Here is a 25,147-nt window from a genome sequence, read left to right as displayed (position 1 = left end):
CAAGAAGATTAAATATCTGTCTTTTTTTGTTTTTAACAAAGGAATATTAAACTGCCAAGAGATGAACAGGCCTGAAAGCACTCCTGCTATTTGAAATGGGTGTATGTATGTGCTGGAGAGTCCATATAAGAAAGTAGATGGTCTATCCATACACACACTAATGTGGAATGGAAAAGGCTCTTTTCTTGACCAAAACATTTTGAGAGAAATTGGTTTCCTGAAGGAGAAAGAAAAATCCAGGGGCACAATTGCATCGAGAATTTTCTAAGTCAAGCTTCACATTTTTGTATTTTAAATCAATTTTTCCAATTACTCAGACAAACCTTGGAAGCTATGGGCTGTTTGACGTGGGTATATTGATTTTCTGTTTTTCTGAGAAGACTATCAATCTCCTAGGAGAAGCAGAACACTATGAATAATTAAAAATAAAGCCAAATAATAAAAAGGAATGGTTGAACCCCAAGTGTGTTTGTTGGTTGATTTTTCAACCTGTGGGTGACACTGGGTGCAAGACGACTCTATTAAATTATGAAAGGGCAACAAAACTCTCCCTTCTTTTTGTTGAGATGTAGTAAAGTTGGGGGATGGAGCTCAATTTCAATTTATGTTGATATACTTTTCTCCTGAGTCAAGGATGAGAAAAAAACATATTGAGGACAGCAGTTTAAGAGTCAACTTCTCAGCTAGGCTTGAATGGAATGATTTTTAGGATAAAAATCTATATTATCCTATATTTATATAATATTCACATATTTTAATATGCATTAATTGTCTTCTTTTTATATTTTGTTGTTGAATATTTGTTCCTGGAGTTATTTTTATAACAACAAAAATCCCCACAATGTTGTTAGCCTCTTTGAGCACTATGAACATTAACAATAAACTTATTTTTTATGTTTTGCAAGATTTGGAAAAATCTCTTCCCAGAAAAAAAGGAACTAAAGCTATGCAGGGGGAAAAAAATCAAAACAGTATTTTCCCAGTCCATAATGGTGCAACAATAGCTTTTATGATACAGTATTATTCCAATCATTAGAACTTTGTGAAGTGGGATTGCATACTACTTATGACTGGTATTCTGTCAAAGATTCTAAAAGAGAAGTTCACTTAATAACTCTTATTCCAGTTTCCTGCCAAAGGCTCCTCATCAATCTTTCCTCCAAACCTCCGCAAGATTCCTTGATATAGGTTCTATTTACAAATGTGTTTGCCTTCCCAAACCCTCTGCCCTTTCGAGCAGTGAGTGACAAGGAAGTGCTGTAGTCAAATAGAGCTATTTATAAGTGCTGAAAGTGGAGCCAACTATGATAAGAAAGAGTGTTGGAGACTGGTTTTCAAACTAACTGGTGATACTGTTTGCAAGAGAGAGATTTTGTCTTGATGGGTGAAAGAAAGTACATCAATCTCTGAGCAAGTGATGGCTGGCAAATGTCATCCATATCTATATTCTCCCTTTGTTTCCTCATGGGATGGACAAAGACCCTTTTAGAAAACAGGTGGCATAAAGTACCCTCCTATCAGACTAAGCTTCTCTTCAGCTGCTGTCTGTGTGAGAGTTTCTTGATTACACATGAACACACACACATTTAAACAGATCAAATTGCTAACTCCAAAATGAAGGTGGATTTATACAGAAGACTTTAATGAAACTATTTTTGTGGGTCAGATACCTAGTAGGTGAGCAGTAATCTTCCCAAACAGAATTCCTGCTCAAATAAGTACACAGCAACTAGTATGACATAGTATCTGATTTGTTTATAATATGGTGCAGTTTATAACTCTGGCGAAGAAGGAAACACTTGTTTTTGACAACCAATAGCTCTGCAGTTGGCGACTTCAGCTGCTAAGCATTTGCTTTTTAATCCAATAGACTTAAAGTCTGTAGAGATTCTCAGTCAGCCAGGTCATGGTTGTCCCAAAGGTGCTTTTTCAGGAGGCAACTGTACTTTCTTGTTTTTTCTTTGAAGATGTTTCACTTCTCATCCAAGAAGCTTCTTCAGCTCTGACAGGAGAGTGGGGAATGGAAGGAATCCTTCTTGCATGAGAAGCTTCTTGCATGAGAAGCGAAATGTCATCAAAGAAAAAAGTTGCCTCCTGAAAAAGCACCTTTGGGAATCCTTTGTCAGTCATTATGATTTCAAACCATATTTTGTTTATTCCTAAGCAGTTACGGTAATTTTCTCTTTTAAGAAATCATGTCCTTCTTAATCACCATTTCTTTGAAGAAAGCAGAGACATCTATGACCCTGCTGTCCCCACATGACATTTTGTCCACACTGTGGTCAATTTCACAACTAGACCTTATAAAATCAGGTTATAAAATAGAGTATTCTCTCAAATCTTGAAGCCATCATTTTCTCTGCCAATTTAAATAGAAGAATCTTCCCTTAGCAGTGATCCGCTTCTAATGCTGCACAATATGTAGAAGGCTTAATTACACAAAATTCTCATCTTGAAAGCAACTAGGGAATAGAGTTTTGAGGGATAGTAGCATGCAGACAGGTTGGGGTGTGTACCATGTGTTCAGTGCTTGAAACAGTTGTCACACTGACAGAGTAAAACACTCAAGTAGATCACTCAACACAGCTGTTTCTAGAGTTTATGGACCGAGTTTCCATATGCTCATTAAGACACGAGAGAAGTGCAAATTAAAAGTACTTATCTTGCTCTTCCATTTTTTACCACAGCAAGACTAGGATTTAGTGAGCATTCTCTGGACATTTGCAATGTGTTGCTAATATTTAAAAATCTCCCTAGAGCAAATGAAGCTTCAGCTTAAAAAAGAAGGCAAGAAAAGAAAAGCAATACTAAGATATAGCTGGAATGAAACTTGCTTTCAGCGTCAACTGTTCATCACTTGTAAATTAAGAATATTGATTATATTGAATATTAATCAGTTGATTTGACAAAGGCTTTGTGCATCTCTTGGCCAGTTGGAATTTTACATCAGAATTTTTGTGTTATAGCACTTATTACTTTCTGTAGACTTAAAAATATTATTACAGATTAACAGAGAGTAAAAATGAAGCCATTTCTTTCTCAAGTAGGGACATCTGCAGTGAGGGTTAAGAAAAGACAAGATGGCAGTTGCAACTATACAGTGGTAGACCAACCCCTTTTTGTGATGCACCCATCTTGATTTTGCTTACCCACCTACTACTGTGACATCCCTTTTCACAAATTACTTTCTGAGGCACTCTTTTGCACTGATTGCCTTCTTATTCTGCTTAGTATGATGTTAGGTGAGTGAAATTGTAAAATATTTGTCCAGGGTAGAAAACCTACAAACTTGTGCTTGCAAATTGATGTTTTCATATCATGCCTTTTTTTTTTTTAGGGGAGAAGAATTTTTAATTTAAGTTTTATTTTTTTTTCTTGTGGGATAGAAAACTGGGAGTGAAAGTAAATTCTGGCTAACGTAGGTCAAAGGACAAATCTGGAAACAAAGTCAACTCTTGTGCTTCTGCAGTTACAGAAATAGATGAAGACTGAGGTGGAGGTGGAAAGTGGATACTTCTAAGAGAGATATTATAAAGAGGGACCGCTAAGCAGGCATGTGAGTCATTTACTAGAAACATACCGGTTTACTACTCTAAAACAACTTTCAGCTGATCTTGTTTCATTTGCAACTATTTTTCTAAAAAATAAAATAAAATCAGGGCAGGGGCAAGATCAAAACAAGATGGTTGAATCAACTCTGGGTCGAAAGCCTCCCCATTTTGTATGTGCATATTTATACGCCCATTTCCTTTTTTGGCCCACTTTGAACACTGCGGAATAAAACCTGGATATTTTATTTGTATTTATTTTATTTATTTCTTTGTCAAACATGTACAAGATAAGTATGAACATAAACAAGAACAAAGGAAGTAAATACAGATAAATGGGGACAGTAAGACAGGGATGGTAGGCACGCTGGCATAACATTGAATTATTTCTGTAAAAGAATTGTTTGTCCTTTCCACCTGGCGCCCTTGCTGCTTTCTGCCTCTTTAGCAACCGGCTTCGTGTTTGGAGCACTGCCGCTGTTTGGAGCTCCAAACGGCGGCGGAAGCTCCAAATGCGGAAGCTCCAAACATGACGGTGGGCGATCTTTTTATTTTGGTTCGCGCGAAGTTCAGAGCGAGCATGAGAGGGAGACCGCGATGCCTTGCTAAAGAGCCAGAAAGCAGCAAGGGCGCCAGGTGGAAAGGACAGGGTCGCGATCACACGGAGATGCCCAAAGCGCGGAGCGCACATAACTAAAGGCGGCGCACGCAGTTGGCTTGGGGACTACAAGGCAGCATCTGCGCCTCTTCCCGGGCGCGTCTCTAGGCTGCTTCCGGAGCTACGGGACGCTCTCCGTTGCCTACCAGCCCTTCTTCCTTGGGCTCCCTGCCGTGGGGTACACCCACTTCCTCCTGCAAATTACGCCTCGCAACTCTTCTCTCCCTTTCCTCTCGCTCCAAAAGATCGCCATCGTATCCCGCCGATTTGGGCTTCCAGCCACGTTGTGATCCACTAGTGAGGTTGCCATCTCGAATGGAGGCATCGCAGTCTCCCTCTCTTGCTCGCTTTGAACTTCGCGCGGACCAAAATAAAAAGATCGCCCGCCGTCATGTTTGGAGCTGCCACTTCCGCATTTGGAGCTCCAAATGGCGACGGCACTCCAAACACGGAAGCGGCAGCTCCAAACGTGGCGGCGTAATGGGCAGAAGGGAAAGCAACAGCGGCGGGCAGCAAAGGTGGGAGTAGGGAGCTCTCTGTGCTTGGCCATGATCGCCCGTTAGGAGCAGCTGTTGGCGAGGATGCAAGGGGGGGAATTAAGTCACCCCCCCGAAAAGACGGCCTAGCCGTTTTTTCGGGGCTCAAAAAAAAATAAGGCCCGGCCTTATTATGTGAGAAACACGGTAGTACCAAAACAACAATGCATTTTCTTTCAGGCAATATCAATCACTGATTGAACTTATACAATATTTAAATCAAAGTTTACCTATGATTTGTTCACTTAGTGACAGTTGGCTAGGTTTGCAGTGCCATAATGGTGCTAAGTCATAAATCTTGACTTATAAATCTTAATGTCTGGATTCATGCATCACAGTAAGTTGTATGACCCCATTACAAGTTTTCACTTGGAGGTCCCAATCTTTGATTCTGGAGGCCAAGTTAATACCTAATTACCTATGAAACTAGTGAAAATGGAACTTATTTGTAGAGAGGTTTTATTTTGGGGGGGGGATGATGAATGAGTATCATCTGAGCTACTGTTCCATTAGTCTAAGTTGTATCTACTGTTTTATTGTTGCATGCTGTGTGGAATCTGTGCAGTTTACAGTGGTATATCCGTTAAATGAATAAATAAATAAATATTCATACAACTTGCTAAGACATCAATTGTGCTTTGCTGAAGACAGTGACTGAGCTCACATAATAACTCTTTCTGCATATGTTTAATAAAATCTGATTGGTCTTACTTTTGTAAACTCGTATGTGCAGCCGTATGTGTTTGTACACAGAGATGCCCAGTCTAGGTCTTCAGGGAACAGGTGAGATTTCACAAATGGAATAATTCTTTCAAGAAGTAAGGAGACAAAGACGATTACCCATAAGTCCTATTCTCACAATGTACTTAAGTAAATTAGGGGGAGGAAGTGGAGGTTAATAACTTGTAAATAAAAGAAAAATAAGATAAATCAACTCAGTCAATTAACCATAGTAAGGTTAAATTTAACTCCAAATCAACATTGTAAAGATTAGTGCAAAATTAAAATCTTTATTCCTGCCATCTACTTTTCTTACAGAAACACATTTCCTCTTAGCATCCACTTATGTCAACCTAGGACACATTTACTATCACAGAAAACAACTAGACTTTTAATTTCTTCATATTCATTTGGTATCTTCTTGTGTCTATCTACCCAATCCGTTTCTATTTTTGACACAAAATCTATAAGAAGTAGACTCCGGAAAATCAACCTCAATATGGTACAGCGATTTTTAATTAATTACTTTTTTAAATCAGTCCTCTTCAAACATAAGTCTTTGTAAGATCCACTTGGTAGCCACAGCTTGAAATTCAGGCTGTATGTGGTTGTATGTATTCATGCCAACATGAGCTCTTGAAATTGTTGGAGCATTGAACAAGGTGAACTTCAGCTTCAACATTTGGTTAAAATCCTGGATGCTGTATGAAATGATCATATAATACTGAAAAGAAATGGAATAGTAAAGATCCGTGTTGGTGAACCTATGGCACATGTGCTGGAAATGGCACGCAAGAGGTCACCCAGAAGAGCCCAACTGCGCATGTGCACGGGCGCCGCTGCCTGACAACTGATTGTCGGGTATCTGGTGTGCATGTGGTGGGGATAGGGGTGCGCGGAATACGTGTGCACATGTACAGAGACACGTGGCACACAAGGGGGAGTCACACATGCAGGGGGCATGAGGGGACAGCACGCATTGTCTTCTGGGTGCTGGTATGCGAGACCACGTGCGTAAGCACGCACACAATTTTCGCACGGGAGCCGAAAAAGGTTAGCCACCACTGGTCAAGATGCTACAGTGTGCAGCCCTACTTAAAATCATTCATGTAACTATGCCATGAATATACATGCTAGTTCTCTATATAGGTGGCCCTCAACTTATGACCAGATGGTTAACGATCAAAGTTATGGTGGATCCCTGAAAACTTATTTACGATCCAGTTTCAAAGTTCTGACATTATTATCACCCTGTAATCAGATGACTTCGGTTTTTTTGGTGCTCATCATATTTATGGTTGTTTGCAGCCACCCCATAGCGAACAATGGATTTGCTTAAAGACTACAGTGTTCACTTCACAACACCACAAAAACGATCCTAAAATTGGATCTGATCCTAGGGTGACCCTCCTCATGATTTATGACTAATTGCTCAATTGGAGTAATTGGAGTAATTGGAGTCCAGTTATGGTAGGAACAGCTGAACAAAAAATCCAGCAACTACTGGATTTACTACTCTGGCCTTTATAAGATGCCTTTAGGAAAAAAAAATTGTTTGAAACATCAATTCACCTCCTAAAAATCTCTCAGTTTTGCATTTTTCCAACTCTAGCTCCGATTAATCCCCAGCCTGCCTTTGCACAGGTGGAACAGGTGCTAAGCCACCGCAGGACAAATTGTAAATTCCAAGAAAAATGTGCAGCTGTCGGCGCCCGCCTTAATCAGATCTGGATTGTTGTTGTTTTTTAAAAAAATCTTTCCATTCCCCCCCACCCCCACCCAACACACACACACACACATACACCGCTTTTCTTCAAACAGCTGAAAGACAAAAGAGTCGGTACAGCAGCTCCAAAGAAGAGCAGAGAAGCGTGGGCGGGAGAGCTGATAAGAGAGCAGCCAATCCGAGAAGCCCTGCGTGCTGAGGTTCATGCTCATTGGCTGCGAGAAAGACACAAGAGATGCCTTTATAGTCGTAGGGCATGGGCCGAGGAAGGGACGCCTTGATGGGTGGGTGTTTTTCCCCAAGCATCCTTCCTCGAGTGGCAGCGATTCGCAGCAGAGGTGGCAAGGGATGGGGCCTGTTGGTGTAGGTGGGTGAAATACTAAAAACTTTTCCGAATTTTCTGCCCTCCACCTCGGTTTTGGAAGCTGGGACTCTTGGTTCTTCTCGTGGGGGAGGGACTAGAAAGGAAGCAATTGATCGCGTGGGTTACAAAACTAAGGGGAGAGGAGAGTCGGTAGGGATACTTCTGATCTATTTCTCAGGCGTCCTAGTTGTACAACCAGATACTTGTTATATCATGAGAATTAAAATGAATTTAGCTTTTTTTTTCATTATTGAGAGTTATTTCACTTGCTGTTTTTCTAGGCAAGTTGGGATTTGAATGTGATGTAGGGTAGTTTGTGTGTATTGTCTGGATATATTCTCTAGGTATACATACATTCAGACATTGGAATTCTAGACTGTACTTCTCTATTATATTTGATGTATGGCTGTTATACTGTTATCTCTTCAGTTTTTCAATTATTGCTTTGTTTACAAATTTTATTGCTTTGCTTACAAAAAACGGTGTAAGACAGGTCAGAGTTGGTTTTGAAGGAATTCCAGATTTTTAGGTAAACAACTATTGAGCAGTGGGAAGGAAGAGGAGTAAGAAAGAAACTCAACTCTGCCTTGATTCTCTTTTATATAAGGGGAATGATGGGAAACTCAGCCAAGCTTTCAAGATTTTATATCCTATAATAATAGTATTGGTATGTTTCCCACACACAGTCAAGAATTTAAAGTTTCTAGGGTCTTTGAGCATAGTTATAATATTCCTTAGAGAGGACTTGAAATCTCTGGAGAGACAAAAATATATTTGAAAGGAAGAGATGGTTTTTAGGGTTCTCTGTTAATGTAATTGATGTTTAGTGGATATGGGGATTTTATATTTTATTCTTAAGAGTCTGCTTCAGAAAATGATTCCTTTGCTTCTCTTGACTCACGGGTTGTAGCAGTGATCAACTTCATTTTCTTCTGATTTTTACTTCCTGCAGGGTAGTCCAGATGCTACAGTACCACCTACTGATGCCATGACACAGACGTTTCCAGCCCAGTATCCACCGCCACCACCCCAGGCCCGGCTCCCGCCACAATACCATCTCCACAGCACTCCATCTGAGTACCCATCTCCAACTGCCCTGGATCATAGCCTGCGCATCTTCCCCGAGCAGGGCACAACGGCATCGGATCCGCTACCATTGCCTCCACCTCCTGCTGTAAGTGGAGGGTTGGTTATCTAGCCCTCATGAAGGAAATGCCAAGGCAAGGGCTACCTGGGATAGTTGGGGAAGTAAGCAATAAGCCTGCGTAATAACTGTGATCATTTCTTAGGTATTCCTCAAGAACATTCTGCTACTAGAACAGGTTCTGACATTCTCTCTGGCAGAGAATACAAGACAAGCTATAAAGGGTATTAGTTGGCCTGCATTTCATTTCCATCACATCCTCTTCCTGCATCTCTGTATTTGAACCTTGATGTTTGTATTTTCCTGTTATCTATTTATTAAGTATCCAGCTATCAAAATTCTCTGCTGCTTCATGAAAGGGATAGCATCATTCATAGTGGCACGTTTGATGGCCGGTTTTTTTTTTTAAAGGTAAGGGTCATTTAGAGAGTGGATTAAAGTAAAGCTTCCCTATACACAAGATTTGGCATACAAGACTTTGCTGAACTCGTAGTTTCCTGGATGCCCCAGACATTTGGATTTCCAAGTCTGAATTAAAGCCTTGGCAAAAACTCAACTCCGAGCAGCTACCCTCATTTCTAGAGTCAGGGTGTGGTGGGGACAGGGGACAAGATAGAACACTGAAGATGAACAAAATTGTCAAAAGATATATCTTTAGAGCAAAAAAGACAATTTTCATTTTGTAAAAAAAATATGGAATAACCATTACATATCTGTGAGCTTTTGTTGCATGTAAATGTTGCTAAGTCTTATTGCAGTAGTATAGTTATAGTAGGTGAGGGGTGTCAAACTCACGTTGTCACCACTGCGTCACGTGACATATTGGGACTTTTCCCTCCTTTGTTAAACTGGGTGGAGGCGGGGCCAACATATGATGCATCCGGCCCGCGGGCCATGAGTTTGACACCCCTATAGTAGGTGGTCAGATTGTCCTTTAGATTTAGATACATTTCAGTCAATAAGGAAGTTCTATCACCAACTCCCATGATTTTATGTACATTTCCTTTTCCTTTCATATCTGCCAGTTCTAGGGAATTGCTCTTTTCCCAAGGATTGAGTTTTGTACCCATCTTTTCATTCAGGAGCTCAAGGTGGCATGCATAACATTTCTTCCTCCTACTTTTCAAACCACAGCAATCCTGGGGTGTGTGAGAGGGAACACATATACACACATCCCCAAAGTAACACACTATACTCTCTTAGCTGAGGGTAGGCAAAAAACCCTGGGTCTCTGTTCCTTAACACCTTCATTGCCACACCCATTTGCTAAGCTTGAGCATTTTCCTTGGACCCAGATTCTTCCTGGTTCTCCGCCATCTTCCTCTGTTCCCCCTCTATACAAGCAAACTTTCTCTTCTCTTATCCTAATCCCAGTTCCTTAGAAAACAAAATGTATATCAATCCATCTAAACCTAACCTAAAACAGAATAAATTATTCAGGCCTTAAATTTATCACGTCAGGACTTTCAAGAAATTTCGAAAAAGATGTCTCTTACTGAGCATCTGTAAATGGTGATTTCCTTTATGTAGAATATCTAGTACTTATTCACTCTCTCTGCAAGCTTGTGAAGTTTAAGATGCAAAGTCACAAGGTATAAAAATGTATGGAACAACTTTACTGAGTTCTTTGACCATCAGTTCCTAATATAGCTCAAACCTTCACTTTTTTCTTTTTGTATGTATTTTATTGACATTTTTTAAACAGATGAAAGCTAATATGGAAAAGGCCAAGAAAAAGCAAAAAGTTCAAGAAAAGAAAAAAAATTGAAAAATAGAATGAAAAGAATAAAAAAGTGGCTTCTGATATCCTTCACCATAGTTAGAAGTACAATTATATTTTAACCTCTCAAGTTATATGACAATATTATTTTTATAATCTATTCTGTCTAATCATCAAAACCATGAGCCACAAATTCTTTTTTTCCCACTTTTACACCAAAAGTCTATAAGAAGCTTTTAGTTAATCCTTAGTTCTTTTTTCTACTCTGATAAAAGCTACTCCTCCAAAATCCACTCTGGCCCTTTCTGTTTCATCTTTTTTAACTGAACCCAACAGTATTCACTGTTTCTCTATGCCCTTCCAATGCAACATGCAAGGGCTTCACTTGTTATTGTTTGCTCTCATTCAGGACTGCCTTGTAATTAACAAAATGGCAAATTACTTAGTAGTTGACAAAAACTTTTTTTTTTTGCAGTGACAGGCTGGTTTTTTTTTGTTCTAGTGCAGTTTAGTTCCCTCCTTTAATATTCCCAAAGAGAAACTTGATGGGATCGCTAGCCTAAGGCCAGAAGTAAGGTTGGTTTCTTTGGGACTGCGAAGGAGGTATTATTTAAAATAATACAGGCAGAGGAAGGCTAATACATCTTTGATTTTGTCAACTACTTGCTATCTAGAGCTCACCATCCCACCCTACACCACTTCCTTTCTAATGCTTCTGTTGTTTATGGAATTATGGTCATAGGAACCTAAATACTTTAGATCTCTTGTCATTTCCATTACTCCTAAGCCATGGTTGAAGAGAATATGCAATTCCATAGTGCACCAGTTTCCTCTAACCTTGTAGCGCAGAATGTTTGGGTGCTTCTCTGTACTCCAACAGGAACATTCATTGCGCTCCAACCTCATTCATACCAGAGTTCTAGAAAGAAGAGGAAAAGTATCAAATTTGGTACCTGGGGAGCTGCAGTGTGAATGCCGCTAATGTATATCTGCTTAATCCTGAAGTAAGATCTTTCTGTCTTGACAGAGTCTTTTTCCATCAACTTTGCTGACAGGTACTGAATTTGCCTGAGACATTTTGCTATCAATACTCTGTTTTTTACCCCCTGGAATGGCTCGAGCAGTTAAATCCCAGCAGGAAGTTCCACCATCACCATGAGTTGAGTCAGTTTGCTTTCTGACTATGTTAGTAGAGGCATTACTTCCAACAGTTTTCAGAATATATTTGTTCTCTGTAAATAAGCTGCAAGACTCTTTTGTTCTCTAGAGAAGCATTATACTTTGATGTTGATGCATGATAAAATCTTGCCTGCAGCTCTTGCAGGACTCTCACATTTCTATGACATACCTACCACTTGGTTCCTGGCAATTTTCAGAGCTGAATCCCACATGTCTTTTTAAAATATATTGAATACAGTACTGAAAATTTTGCAACTACAGCTGATCCCTTAAGGGCAATTAGATAATTTGTTGTAATTAATAGGCAGGACAAACCAATCCAGATATATTCCAAATCTCTGCTAGAGAGACAAGCTCAGTGAGGCAACCTAGTACTTTTCAGATATTTTAGCAGAGTGTGGACATTATAGTCTACCTGAAGAGTAACAGATTCCCTCCCTCTGCCTCAATCTGCTAGCCAGTTGGCAACCCAATTACTTAGAAATCTCCAGTGTTTTGACTGGGGGGTACATCTTGAGTTTTGTGAGCACTACATCTCCTGGATGGTTTCCTCCCAGTAAGACTGCTATGATCATATGGCCTTTCACAAACCAAAACATTAGAGGAGACATGGAGACACAGATCCCTGTCATTACAGTAAGTCACATAGTTGTTGAAAACTATTTGGGCCAAGAGTGAACAGTGAAGAGTGGCTTTTCAAGCAGGGTCAAAGTCTGTTTGCCAAAACTTTATGGTACTTAATGCACTTGTGAAGTATTTGTGATAGCTATAATACACAGAACATACCTATACAAATGTATCGTTCTTTATAAAGTACTAAGGGTTTATTAATTTAAACAGAGCTTTGAAAACAAGTATCCCTTCCTGATTGCCGGAGGTAGGCCTAATTTATTGTTTGTGACCAGAGGAATGTCCACTGATGGACAAATTGATGTTTGGTCAAGTTCAGTTTTTTACTTTATTGCCAATACTATCCTGGAAAAAAAAAAGGTACTTTTAAACACATGTGTTAGAGAAATAAAATTGAGGGCTATGTACAGTGCTAGAAATTCTTGTGTGTGGACTCACCAAATACTATCAAAATGAAACTAGCAGAAACAGGTAATAACTAAAGACACAACTGAATAGTAAGTGTATTGATTGCTAGGGAGCCTCGATGACGCAGTGGTTAGAGTGCAGTACTGCAAGCTACTCCTACTGCAATTTGACAGATTGAATCCCACCAGGCTCAAGGTTGACTCAGCCTTCCATCCTTCTGAGGTGGATAAAATGAGGACCCAGATTGTTGGGGGCAATATGCTAACTCTAAACAGCTTTGAGAGGGCTGAAAAGCACTATTAAGCGGTATATAAGTCTAATTATTATTGCTATTACATAATTAAATATTAGAAAAGAAATGTAGTAAATTCTTAGTCTTGTTACTAAGAGTGGGGGAGGATATTTGACCGTTAAGGCCAAATATGATTTTTGGCCTGGAAAAAATTGAACAGCCTGAGTTATAAAGATCAGGCAATTATCTTTCAAACGGGTAGAATGGAAACATTTCAAATCGAAAGCCTTGAGTGTTAAGCTTCAGAGTAAGAAACTTGAAGTTATTGGTCCAAAGGATCCAATAATTTCTCATTTGGGTGCATTCTGAAATCTCTCCTTAGTTTTCCACCTCATACGGCCACAGAATCCTTCTCCCTTATCTGTAATCCAGCAATTGAGTCAGTCGCTTTGATGGTGACCATATTGGGTAATAACGCCTTTCTGCAGCTAACAGCTGCACCCATATCAGATTCTCTGCTCTATCTCTTTCACCTCCCCCCTGCCCCAAATCTTTCACCATCTTCACCAGCAGCTGTTTATCTCCGCGTGGACAAGTGGCACATAGCTGACAGCCTCACTTCAAGGACACCATGTCCTTTGATGAATTGTAAGCAGAGATGGCCACTTGTTTCATGTCCAAGACAAAAAGTCCAATCAACACTTGTTTCCCTCTCCCAGGGGACAAAATAAATAAATAAATGAACATAATGGAGCCTTTTCAAAAACATCCCAGCATCTATCTCCTGAAGCAAGAATAAGAAGACCTACCAGAGTCATCTTTTAGAGAGATGGGCAGCATAAAAATTTAATAAATAAATTTAATAAATTAATTACCCTGATGCTAAATGAGGAGATTTGGAGTATTTAAAGTAAGATGGAAATTATACTGGTATTTATATTGGTTTTTGTCATTATTTCATGACCAGAGAGAGAGAGTTGTGGGTTTTTCAATCCCAAATGCCAAATCGCTTTTCAAATTTTAGGTGTTTTGCATCCTGACAACTGGGTAGAGAGCACCATTTTGCTCAGACAGTTAAAAGTCTTGACTGATTCTGAAGCAAGTTTCCTTGGCGGACATGCCCAAAGCTTCTAAGAGAACCTTTCTTTGCTGTGCAAGCCTCTTTCACAGACTCCAATTTACTCTTTGCCCTTCTAGCTTAATATCCAAACTAATTGGGTTGCCAACTGCCCAGAGGAAAAGCAAGAAGAAATGGGGGGGGGGGGGATTCAAATCACTTCTCTTTTTCTTATGCTTCTAACAGTAGTACATAAGTTACAGAAATCAAAAGGGCAATTTTTTCATAGCCATATAATCACAAGCTGATAATTCACATTGTTTTTAAAGACAACTGCAGGGACTTTTTCAAAAGTTGGCAACCCTGCTTGCCAATTCAGCACCTGGCTCTTGTACATCCAGGCAATTTCTGAATTTTGTTTTCCTTTCACTGAATAAATGCCAAAATATCTCAAGGGAGAATGAGCTTTGATCCTGCTTGGCCATATGCTTGCAACTCCCCTTTTTACTTTCACCTCCTAGCTTCTGAAAGCTGATGTTGCTGGGATTAGACTCTGTGTGACCCCCAGCCTCACCCTAAATACTGCTGAATCATGCTGTGTTTTGGGTGATGTGCTGGAAATTTAACACACAGTGTTTAAAGGCCCACAGTTGCTTTCCCTTCTGTTAAAGGTGTACTTATAATAAATATGACTCTTTGTCCATTCCTCCCCCCCCCCCCTATCATTTTGAGTATCAATTGTGTCTAGAATGCTTAATGTAAATGCTTAATTTATGTTGAATGTGTTGGCTGGACTAGCAGCAGTCCTGTCTGTTTTTCTCCTGTATATGAGTTTTATAGCCTTTTTTTAGCATATCACATGCTTTGTTACTGATACATCCTTTTATGCACTTTTCTTGGTGGACCAAATAGAGCGTGTTGTTGTAACTCATCTCTGTGTTTTCTTTTTTCTTTTTCAACCTCATGGAACATGAGAGCTACTCCTAGCTTGTAGCAAAGCTGTCCTTGCAATGACTCCTTGTGTCTTTCCTGGACTAGGGCCTTTTCCGAGGTGCTAATGGCAACGTGTGCGGACCTCCTGCCGAGCTCAGGTTTTCTTCCAGGCATCTTGGACTCCATCACATTTCTCTGGCTCTAGTCTCATTAATACATGAATAGTTAACCTACTCACTGCGCAACTGCACCTGCCTGTCTTCTCAGCCTGACACTTGAACTCCCTCCCCCATCCCACCACTCCCTTTGCATTTTATCCTCCCAACAAAAAAATGTTGGGCCCCATTGGAAAGAGTTTAATCCTTGTTGAACTTGTCTTTATAAACAGGACTTTGTAGCTTTGGGGGATCCTTCTGGCTACTGGGAGGCGGCTATGATGATGGGAACTAGGCTGGTATATTGCCCTTGGGGTGAATAGCGGTATGGGGGCACAGGGGAAGGTTTGGTGGGCTGAGGGGGGATGGCTACTGCTTGGAGGGGTTGTCTGCATTTGGGAGTGGCTAGAATTTTGTGCCCGTGTACTTTAATAGTAACACTACAGGTGTTGTGTGCTAAGACAAGCAAAATCACTGTCCAGTTCCCTAGTCTCTAAGCATGTTCACAGAGGGTGTGTACATTGGATATCATTCTGATTAGGGCTCAGAAATAAAGGGGAGAATCATAGAAGAGGAATATTGATCTGAGCCTGTTTCCCTCCCAGTTCGTAAGGAAACTTGAGTTCACCCAGTCTCTGGGCAAGGAAAGTAGTTCAAGACCCATGTTGTTTCTGAATGGAAATTCAGGGGAAAAAAAAAAGGTTGGAGAACACTGACCTCATTGCCATGCTTCAGAGCTACTACCTCTCACAGCTGCTTTTCATCTTTAAAAGGTGGGAAACATTACTTTTGTCTGCTGTGCAATTCATGGTTTGGTACTGAATAAAACACATTGCTATACACTAAATATACTGTTTCAGACAAAACATAAAAGATGCTTCAGGTTCCGATTCAGATCAAGCCCTTCTGTTTTTGGAAAAATAAATGTCTGCCTTCAGAGTCTGAAAATTTAGAAAATGCCAAGAAGTAAGATGCTATATTTTTCCAGTCTAAGGGCATAATCAAATGCAAATTAAAAATGCATAACACATATTAAATTAGTTCAGCTGAATAATATATGTTCCAGATAGTGACTTAAAATAGACCTGGTTTTTATAGACAGCAGATGATAGCGCAGCAATCCTATTTCTGGATTGTATCAATTTAGATGGCAGGAAGAGCTCATATAACTAAATGCTCAGCTCCTTATAAAATAGTTCCTACATTAGATATTACAGAAAATGTTAATTTTATCTTTTGCTACATGCTAGTGTTTTTCTATGGAAATGTACTCTACGCTCTACACTTGGCTGTTCAAAAGAAAGTATTTCACACTAGAGGCTAAATTAATTCATTCCAAATGGGTAGATGGCATTGCAAGCATATAGGTAAGCATTCAGATATCCTTCTGCTTTGAACTCTCAATGCACTTTCTACCATATACATAACATGCATAGTATCTCTTTCCATTCATAAACAGTTAGCCTTGTTTTGCAATTAATCTCTCATGCTGTAGCCATTGCTAGCTGATCATATGACTACTGCTTTAAATAAACTGGTCTGGTTTGTGCATTATGTTTTGCTCAAAGGGAAACTTGCTTGCTCCTATAATGGTAGTTATCATGATATGTGAAAAACAGTTTATCCCTTTAGCATGATGTGATTCCAGCCAATTGTGTTTATCTAGATCTGTGTTTGAAGTTGTATCTACCCCACAAAATCCTTTTTGTACATGCCTGTTATTTTTCTGGTAGGTGCATCCATAGGTGATCGTGCATGCCCTTTATAGGCCATGCCCTCTCCTGGCTAATCTGTGGCAGGAATTTTGAAGACAAGTTCAACTTCCTCCCCAACCCTGGCCAGATTAATTGCTCTTCTGGCTCTTCTCTTCTTCCCCCAATCCTTCAGCACTTTGGACATTGCAAGACATAGGCTGTGCACATTTGGTCTGTTCTCAGAATGCTGCATCGTGGAAGTTGCATTGTGCCATAAGAAGGGCCATCTGCATGGAGAAGAAAGAGATGTGGGTTTGGGGTGGTTCTCTGACACTTGGCCCTCTGGTCTTCTCCACAACGTTCTCATAAATTACATCCTTTCAACCAGTCTTGCTTCTCTCCACTAATGGTTTTCTGTATGCTGCCATGTGTCTGTCCTGTTCGCTAACCCAAGACAGAATGTTTGCTGGTGCATTGAAATATGTTCTCTGTGAATTTTTTTTTGATGTGTGGATGGTGAAGGTTGGAAAGAAGAAAACACCATTCCCTTTAAAGGGAAATAATGGATTTTATGTTGAAATTGGGATTTGCAACACATGAGGAACAACTCAGATCTCAAAGCCATTGTTAGGTAAAATTAACTTGCAGTCATATAACTAGATGACGAAACACTTAGGATGACCCCGTTCATGAAGTTATCAATTCTATGGATGGTTTTTAAAGGGCAAAAAATAGGCCTGAGAACCTAAAACAGTGGTCCCCAAATTTAGCATCTTTAAGACTCGTGGACTTTGTAATTCTTTGTTCTTTTAATACAGTTCCTCCCAACTAAGAAAAAAAACATTGACATTATTAATTATGGGAAGGGTGTCCCTCTACTTGGCTAGGATCACTTACACCTCCAGGAACTGGAGGTTTGATAAAATGCTCCCTCATATATGAAGATATCCATGCACATAAAATATTGGTCCATCTGATAGATAATTAGGCTAGAAATCTTGTCTCAGATGGGCTACTTTTCTTCATTGTTTAATTACTTGAGAGAATGGTCAATATATATATATATATGTATATGTATATGTATGTATATGTATGTATATGTATATGTATATATAATTATTTACATTTGTCTGCAGCTTCTTAGTGAATGCTGTGCCATTTGAAAATTAATGGAGATAATAGGAAACAAAAGGAACTAGGAGTCAGTTCTGATTTTTCTTCTGTGACATCATAAGCCAAATGCAATCAATAGCCTAGGAAACTTAAAAAAGATTGAGCATTTTTTGTCTGAGGTAAGTCCATTGAAGAATGCCTCATTACACTGAGAGAAGGACTTACAAATTTGACTTTGCTCAAAGCAGTCTTCTGTCCAATTGATACCTTCCAAGAGAATTAGGACATTAGATCCTGAAAGCTTTAGCTGTGTGATTAGGGAAAATGTCAAGGATTCTTTCCTAAAACCCTGGGAGGGTCATTCCATATGAGGAAGACAGTTCTAGTTCAATAAGTCCTTAGCTTAAAAACAGTTTTTAAGATTCAGCATGAGAATGGTGTAAGGTGATGATTACCAAGTTTTACAGAGGAGGCAAGGAGCTACTGCCACCATAGATAACCTCACCTTTATGATATCCTCTATATAATCAAAATGAGATGGGTGGAACAAATAAATAAATAAATGCCAATACATTTATCATGGAGCTACTGCTCTATAAGTCTTCCTTTTGCCTCATAGAAATTACGTTTCTTTCCATAGACTGCAGTTACCACATTACAAAGTTCAGCATCTTCCCTTGTGACTGCATCAAACTTGAATTGAATTCAGCCTCCTCTCAGACAAGTTCAGCCAACTTTTCTCATCCATGGCTGAAATTACAATATTTGGAAGATCCCTTTCTTGGTGAATATGGTGAAAGTTGACCCAATGATGTGTGTGATCCTGCTTTCTTCCCCTCCGCCCTTTTCCATAGCAACCTGAAGAAATCCCTGCACCTGAGCTGTCTCCAGAGACAGAGGATGCAGAAAGTGAGGAGAATAAAGCTCAGCCAAAGCGCTTACATGTGTCCAACATTCCCTTCCGCTTCCGTGACCCTGACCTGCGGCAGATGTTTGGAGTAAGTCAGTTCTCCCCCATCCCTGAAGAGATTCACCTGACTTCAGTGTTGGGTTCCTTAATTTATGTTGGTTTCTTCCATTAAGAAAAAAAAAAGATCAGATCTTGAAATCAACTCATCTAAAGAACATTGGTTTTGGGATAGAGTAAAAAAAACAACAAGCATATATTTTCAACAAATTCTGACATAATTTGGGCTTTATATATGGCTGTGAATTAGTCTCAACTAAAGAACATTGGTTTGATGGTGGAATAATAAACCAAATAAACAAGCAACAAATACCGATATATAATTTGGACCCTAAATATGGTTGTGACTTAGTTTCTTGGTAAGAACAGGGCTGCATGTTGCTTCTGACAGTGATTGATTTTCTTCCTATTTTCCAGCAATTTGGAAAAATCCTCGACGTGGAAATAATCTTTAATGAGCGGGGCTCCAAGGTACTGCATGGAGAAGGGCTTCCAAAGGAAGGCTGCGGATGGTCTATGTCCTATTAGCAGAAACGAAGTTCGGGATTTGCTGATGGCAGAGTCAGTCAAGCTTGGCACGCAATGCAACCTCATCACAAGGTTGCCTTAATTTTAGGAATGCGACTAATACAGCCAAAACTTTTGCTAGTTTGTTCAGAGTTGCCCTGAACAAATGGAGAAGGAAATAAATTGAATGGATGGTCGAATAAAATTGCCTTGACACATTTTATCCACCTTAGATTGGAGACAACCTGAAATGCAGACTTTGTAAACAGCAAAATTTCTTTTGAAATACCTGAATATCAGGTATAGTATCTCCCTATACAAATCTTTTTGTTGTGATGGTTTGATCAGATAGAGATGTCAAAACAAAAATATGGTGGAAAAGTGAAGGAAAAGAAAAACCAAAAGTAATGTTGTCTAAATTGATGAGATCTTCACCAAGAAATAGGTGAGAAGCTCTATAAATAAAAGGTAATATATGAAAAAACTTATAGACTTGGAGGAAACAAGTGATGATTCCAGGAACACAAAAAAGAGGAAGAGTAATTAATATCATGCCTTTGATTTCTTTGGCTTAGTATTTCCAATTCTTTTGCTGTACTCCATATGTGTCTCCACATGAATGTAATCCCAACACATCTATTGAGCCCACAAATGGGCAAGGCAGCTCTAACAATTTTTCATTGGGATATGCCTGATTCTTGCTTGTGTCTTTAGACAAAATGCTTGATTCAGAGTATTTCAGGGTGAATTTTGGCTTGAAGTTTAAAGTCAAAATACAGAACTTAATTTCTGTGTGGGAATAGCTTGGTACTTCCATTAGCATAAGGATGAAAGTTCATGAATCTCTAAATTTGTAGAATATAATCAGTGACACAGATCTCCTGTTCTCTTAGGGTTTTGGGTTTGTCACCTTTGAAAACAGCCAAGATGCTGACCGGGCACGAGAAAAGCTAAACAGCAGTATTGTTGAAGGGAGGAAAATTGAGGTGAGAGTTTAACCTATGTATCATACAAGCATGTATCAGCCTACCAGTTTTTGCTTAACATGGTATTTACCTACTTTGCTGAAGATTCCCCTCAAGATTTAATGTTACACTTAACAATCAGGGAAGCAGGATATACCATATGCATGGAATACTGAAGAGATTTATTCATGATTTATTCACCCAAAGTCTTGCAAAGACTTCTTCAAGGACAAATTATAATAGTAGCCTGCCTTTCTTTCCAGAATTAACTACATATTGTTGCACAAGTGGTCTGACTTCCTGCCTTTTTTTCCTCCCATGCAGGTCAACAATGCCACTGCTCGTTTAGTCACCAAGAAACCCCCAGTGGCACCTCTGGTGAATGGTATGCAATATGCTTGCTTCTAAATGCCATCTTTAAAACAAATAGTCCAGAGTTCTCACACTAGAGTATGACAACCAAAGCCTGCTCTTGTTCAAGGCAGCTCTTTCATTTTTTCTGACTTCATGGCATCTTTGAGTGATACCCTTAGCAGGACAAGTAAGTGCTTGGGGCAAAGGCAAGACACTGATTCACCAATGTCTTCCCCCAGACTCCAGGTTTCTGTTTTAACCTCCAGAGCCCTCAATTTTGGAATGGGTATGGCTTTTCTGCCTTTTTTTTTCATTTGGGATATTTAAGGTTTTAAGGAATTAATTGATGTCATAAACTTTTTAGACGCTTAATCTCAAAAAACATTCAGCCTTCCCTTTCCCCAATCATTAATTGTGATTTGAGGAAGTTAAGGAGCCAAAAGCATGCCTTAATCATTTGCCAGGCTTAACACACCCATTCACTATTACTGCCCAAAAACCTTGCAAAAATGTACTGAAAATTTTGGCCCCGTCCAAACCAATGATGTTATGATGTCACTGGCCATGACTCTCTAAGCACAAGAAGGATGATGATGTTGATGATATATCTCTAATCTCAAGAAAGCTGCCAGTTCTGACTGACACAATGCTCTGTGTCTTTTTTATTTGTTCCAATGCATTATGGCTAAACATACACAAAGTACTTCACTGGGCTGGTACAGACCTGTTCAGCTTGATTAGTTTCTTGTGGCTTAATGTGTTATGGAAATGTAGCCAGTTTGGTTTTTTATCGCTCTTTGCTGGATCCAGATGCTTCAAAAGGTCTCATTGTTCAAGATTAATGTGTAAACTCAAAAAATGATCTAGTTCAGTAAGTAGGTTAAGCGTGTTGGACAAACCTAGCTTATAGCTTCCAGTTAATTTTGTTACAGTACTGCGGCCAGGCTGAGCTGGCCATTGGCTTGGTCTTCAGAAAAGCCTTGGCAAGGTATAAAAAGGTCTCTATGCAGATAGTAGGAATGGTTCTATATGAAAGACTTAGGCTTCAATTGTCTGGAACCTGCTACAGAGTCTGAGAGGATAAAATACATTTGATGTCACACTCAAGGTCTGAGGCAGACCTTCATCTGTTGAAAGGAAAATCTAGCACTGTCTTGTTTTGCCCTACCCCAACTTTCCCTGCTAATTAGAAACTCTGATATTGGGGAAGCTAAAATTTATGCCAGGATATTCTCTACCCTTGACACCAACCAAATATTGGGCCTCTAGATCCAGAATTCCTAGCAATGGCAATGCTGTCTAGGAGATGAAATCTATGTCTCTGGAAGGTGCCCAGGCTAAAAAAGGTTGATTTGGATCCTAAGCGTCTCTATGCCTCTACTACACTTTTCAACTGTAGAAGCTATATACAAGCAGGAATTTGTATATAAAGTTAGCAGAATAAATGAATAAATAAACAGGGCAATTTGGGGTGGAAATATTTTAAGACCATAAAGCACGCAGATTCCACAAAGACATAATTTCTGCCCTTGCATTCAGTTGCTGGGGTGTATTTGCAATAGTTTCCAGGGTTGGAGTACTCCAACTAACGAGACAGAATTGCTTCAGCTGGCTGTCCCCATCTTTTTAAAACATACATATGCAACTTGGTATGTCCAGTCAAGATTGTGCAGGTTCTCGTGAGTTGGGAGATTGGCCAGATGTGTAGGATGATTGGCAAGGCAAGAAGAAATAAGATAGGAGGCATATTGTTCCTCTGATCTTCTCTTTGCTTGGATATGTTTACAGGATGGAAGATCAATCCTGTAGTTGGCGCTGTCTATGCTCCTGATCTGTACACAGGTTAGTGTGTTATGTGTTAAATTGTAGGAAACAACATTGAGCCATGGTAGTGCAGTGGTTAGAGTGCAGTACCGCAGGCTACTTCTGCTGCCTGCTGGCTGCCTGCAATTTGGCAATTCAAATCCCACCAGGCTCAAGGTTGACTCAGCCTTCCATCCTTCCGAGGTGGGTAGAATGAGGAGCCAGATTGTTGGGGGCAATATGCTGACTCTGTAAACTGCTTAGAGAGGGCTAAAAAGCACTGTGAAGCAGTTTAAAAGTCTAAGTGCTATTGCTATATTAATATATGTGTGTACATCCACATGGAAACTTTTTAAATCTAAGAGAAAAATGTAAGTAACAATGTTAGCCATCTATCTATCTATCTATCTATCTATCTATCTATCTATCTATCTATCTATCTATCTATCTATCTATCTATCTATCTATATACAGAGAGACAGAGAGAGATTATTTTTTTTAAAGGAAAAAAGTTGCCATAATTTTATCAAATATTAGAAGTTTTCCTCATTATCCCATTTAAAAAAACAAAAACAAAAATGGAAATTTTGACAGAAAACATACTATCAGCAATCTGTTACTGGAAATCAGATGTAGATGTAGATATATCTTCCCAGTGTGTTATAAGTGGAGACCATCCCACTCAAATTTTTAGGATTATTAAGCTAGCATTTCACCCCAAGTTGAAATATTAAGCACACTTAATTTTGGTTGCTTTCTTAGAATCATCCTTTGTAAACTGTTCTGCCCCTTCCAGTGGTAAAAGTTTTGGAGCAGAAAACAATCCCTTTCTTTGTCCTGCTCAGCTCTACTTCTGTTCCAAGTCTGCCTCTCTCATGTAATGGAATGTGCATCTTCTCTCACTGTTTCTGCTTTATTGCTTATCCAATTCAGTGGCAAGCATCCCTTATCCCATGATGGCACCTGCTGCTCTGGCCTACCGTGGAACTCTGCGAGGGCGTGGCCGAGCCACTATCTATAATCCCATTCGAGCAGCACCTGCCCCTACTCCAGTTCCAGCCTATGGCAGGTGAGCATTGGCAGAGAGGAACTCATGATGGCTTATAGCAGGGGTCTCCAACCTTGGCAACTTTAAGCGTGGAGGACTTCAACTCCCAGAATTCCCCAGCCAGCAGAATTCTGGGAGTTGAAGTCCACCAGGCTTAAAGTTGCCAAGATTGGAGACCCTTGGCTTATAGGACACTATAATAATGCCTACTTAAAGCATCTTCCCATTGCCCAATCACTCTATGAGTAAAATGGATGGTATCTAAATTTGACAAATAAATAAAAATCAAATAAATAAACCAGAAGCCCTGTAGAGCCAATATATTGGATGATAGGACCGAACATATCATCTGGAAGAATCAAAGTTGAAGAGGTTACAACAAGACACCTTAAAAGTGTAGTTCAAGCAAAATAAATTGAAGTGAAGGAACATTTTTATTTTGGATTTGAGTTCCCTTCCATCCTATTTCAGCTCTTCTTCTCAGAGCCACTAAAGCACCCTTCAAAGCAGCTGCATCTTTTTCCAGTCTCATACAAAAGCTTGAAAGATGTGGTTTTACCGAATGGCAAAGAAATGCTGTGTTTGTGTTGCTTGAAGCTCTTATAAATCATTTTTTAAATCGGGCACAACGATTGGGTGGGTGGGGAGTAGAAAGGAAACAAGCAAACAAACAAGTTAGATAGGGAAGGAGAGTAATATTTGGGGAGAAATATTTTAATATACAGCAGAATGGCAAATTTTGGCCTGTGAGAATGGAAAGATGATATTTGGACTAAATGAAATGATAAAAAAGGAAGGAAAAGAAATGCTACTGTAGTAACCTAGCTGCAAGGTTGTAATAATATATTCCCAGAAGTTCCAAAATGAAGTAATGGTTTTAAAAAAATTCTTTTCACCACCCACCCCTCCCCTTCTACCATTGTTAGGTCTGATGACTAAGGAATGCCAGGAAGTTATAGTCCAATCATCTCTGGAGGAGGTTGGGATTGGGGAATTTTGTTCTCTAGTAAACTTAAGTCAGTATGTAAGTAAATGAAGTTTTCAGAAATGACTTCTCTGGGCTGGACTAAAAAACTTCCAAGATCCTTTCCAGCCCTACAGTTCTACGTTATGTCTCATTTACTGGAGTGTAGTGAAGACATCATATATTCTTGCTTTTTTCTTCATTTTTTTTCAATGACTATCTGGCTGCAACACTTGAAGGCCTGATTCAGCTATTATTTGGTTATAAAACTGGATTCAACTGCTATGAAGACTTGGTGTGATCTTCCATGTCAGATACACAGTTCTTTCTGGTTGTTAAATGGTCAGGGAAGGGCACTGTGCATGTGCCCAAGGTCATGGTTTGCTCCTCATATTTTATATAACATAATAAAAAGCAGCTTTTTAAGACGAATAACTTGTATTTGAAAGGGATGGGATTGAAGGGAAAGATATTTACTGTTGCATACTGATATTTCTTTCACCCAGCGTGCTGTATCCGGATGGTCTATACAGTTCTGATATCTACGTAAGTCCTCCTCTGGGTATTTCTGGAAATTAGAATCGAAAGGATGGTTGCCCAGCACCAACAGTCCCAAAGCAGAAAAGGAGCAAGTAGGACTCATGATCCTTTTGCAGGGATAAGATTCCTGATCTTCAGGGCACTGAGACCAAAAGGATTTTGTGTATGCTGCCATCATGAGT

The 25,147-nt window shown here is 39.6% G+C and overlaps 2 protein-coding genes across 4 annotated transcripts in view; both read left to right on the top strand.

The window, feature by feature from the left end:
* The window catches only part of LOC148129037 (vomeronasal type-2 receptor 26-like), a 600,870-nt gene that overhangs the window by 532,820 nt on the left and 42,903 nt on the right, over positions 1-25,147 (top strand). The gene's annotated exons all lie outside the window — the stretch shown is intronic.
* The window catches only part of LOC113413393 (RNA binding protein fox-1 homolog 1-like), a 51,169-nt gene that overhangs the window by 10,314 nt on the left and 15,708 nt on the right, over positions 1-25,147 (top strand). For 2 of the 3 annotated variants that reach the window (XM_087945709.1, XM_026669563.2), the window contains exons 2-9: positions 8,505-8,726; positions 18,672-18,815; positions 19,202-19,255; positions 20,185-20,277; positions 20,581-20,641; positions 22,399-22,452; positions 23,347-23,482; positions 24,932-24,971. In XM_087945709.1, the coding sequence (XP_087801835.1) occupies positions 8,541-8,726; positions 18,672-18,815; positions 19,202-19,255; positions 20,185-20,277; positions 20,581-20,641; positions 22,399-22,452; positions 23,347-23,482; positions 24,932-24,971 (768 nt within the window). In that variant the 5' untranslated portion in view covers positions 8,505-8,540. Of the gene's footprint in view, positions 1-7,434; positions 7,556-8,504; positions 8,727-18,671; positions 18,816-19,201; positions 19,256-20,184; positions 20,278-20,580; positions 20,642-22,398; positions 22,453-23,346; positions 23,483-24,931; positions 24,972-25,147 lie in introns of those variants that run through there. The other variant, XM_026669564.2, reaches the window with a different exon arrangement.

This window comes from Notechis scutatus, chromosome Z, assembly GCF_049901735.1.
Source record: "Notechis scutatus isolate UNSWTSFEM ecotype Mainland chromosome Z, rNotScu1.2, whole genome shotgun sequence".
Classification (NCBI taxonomy): Eukaryota; Metazoa; Chordata; class Lepidosauria; order Squamata; family Elapidae; genus Notechis; species Notechis scutatus.
Note: the sequence above shows the minus strand (reverse complement) of the source record. Positions and strands in the feature narration are given on the sequence as shown.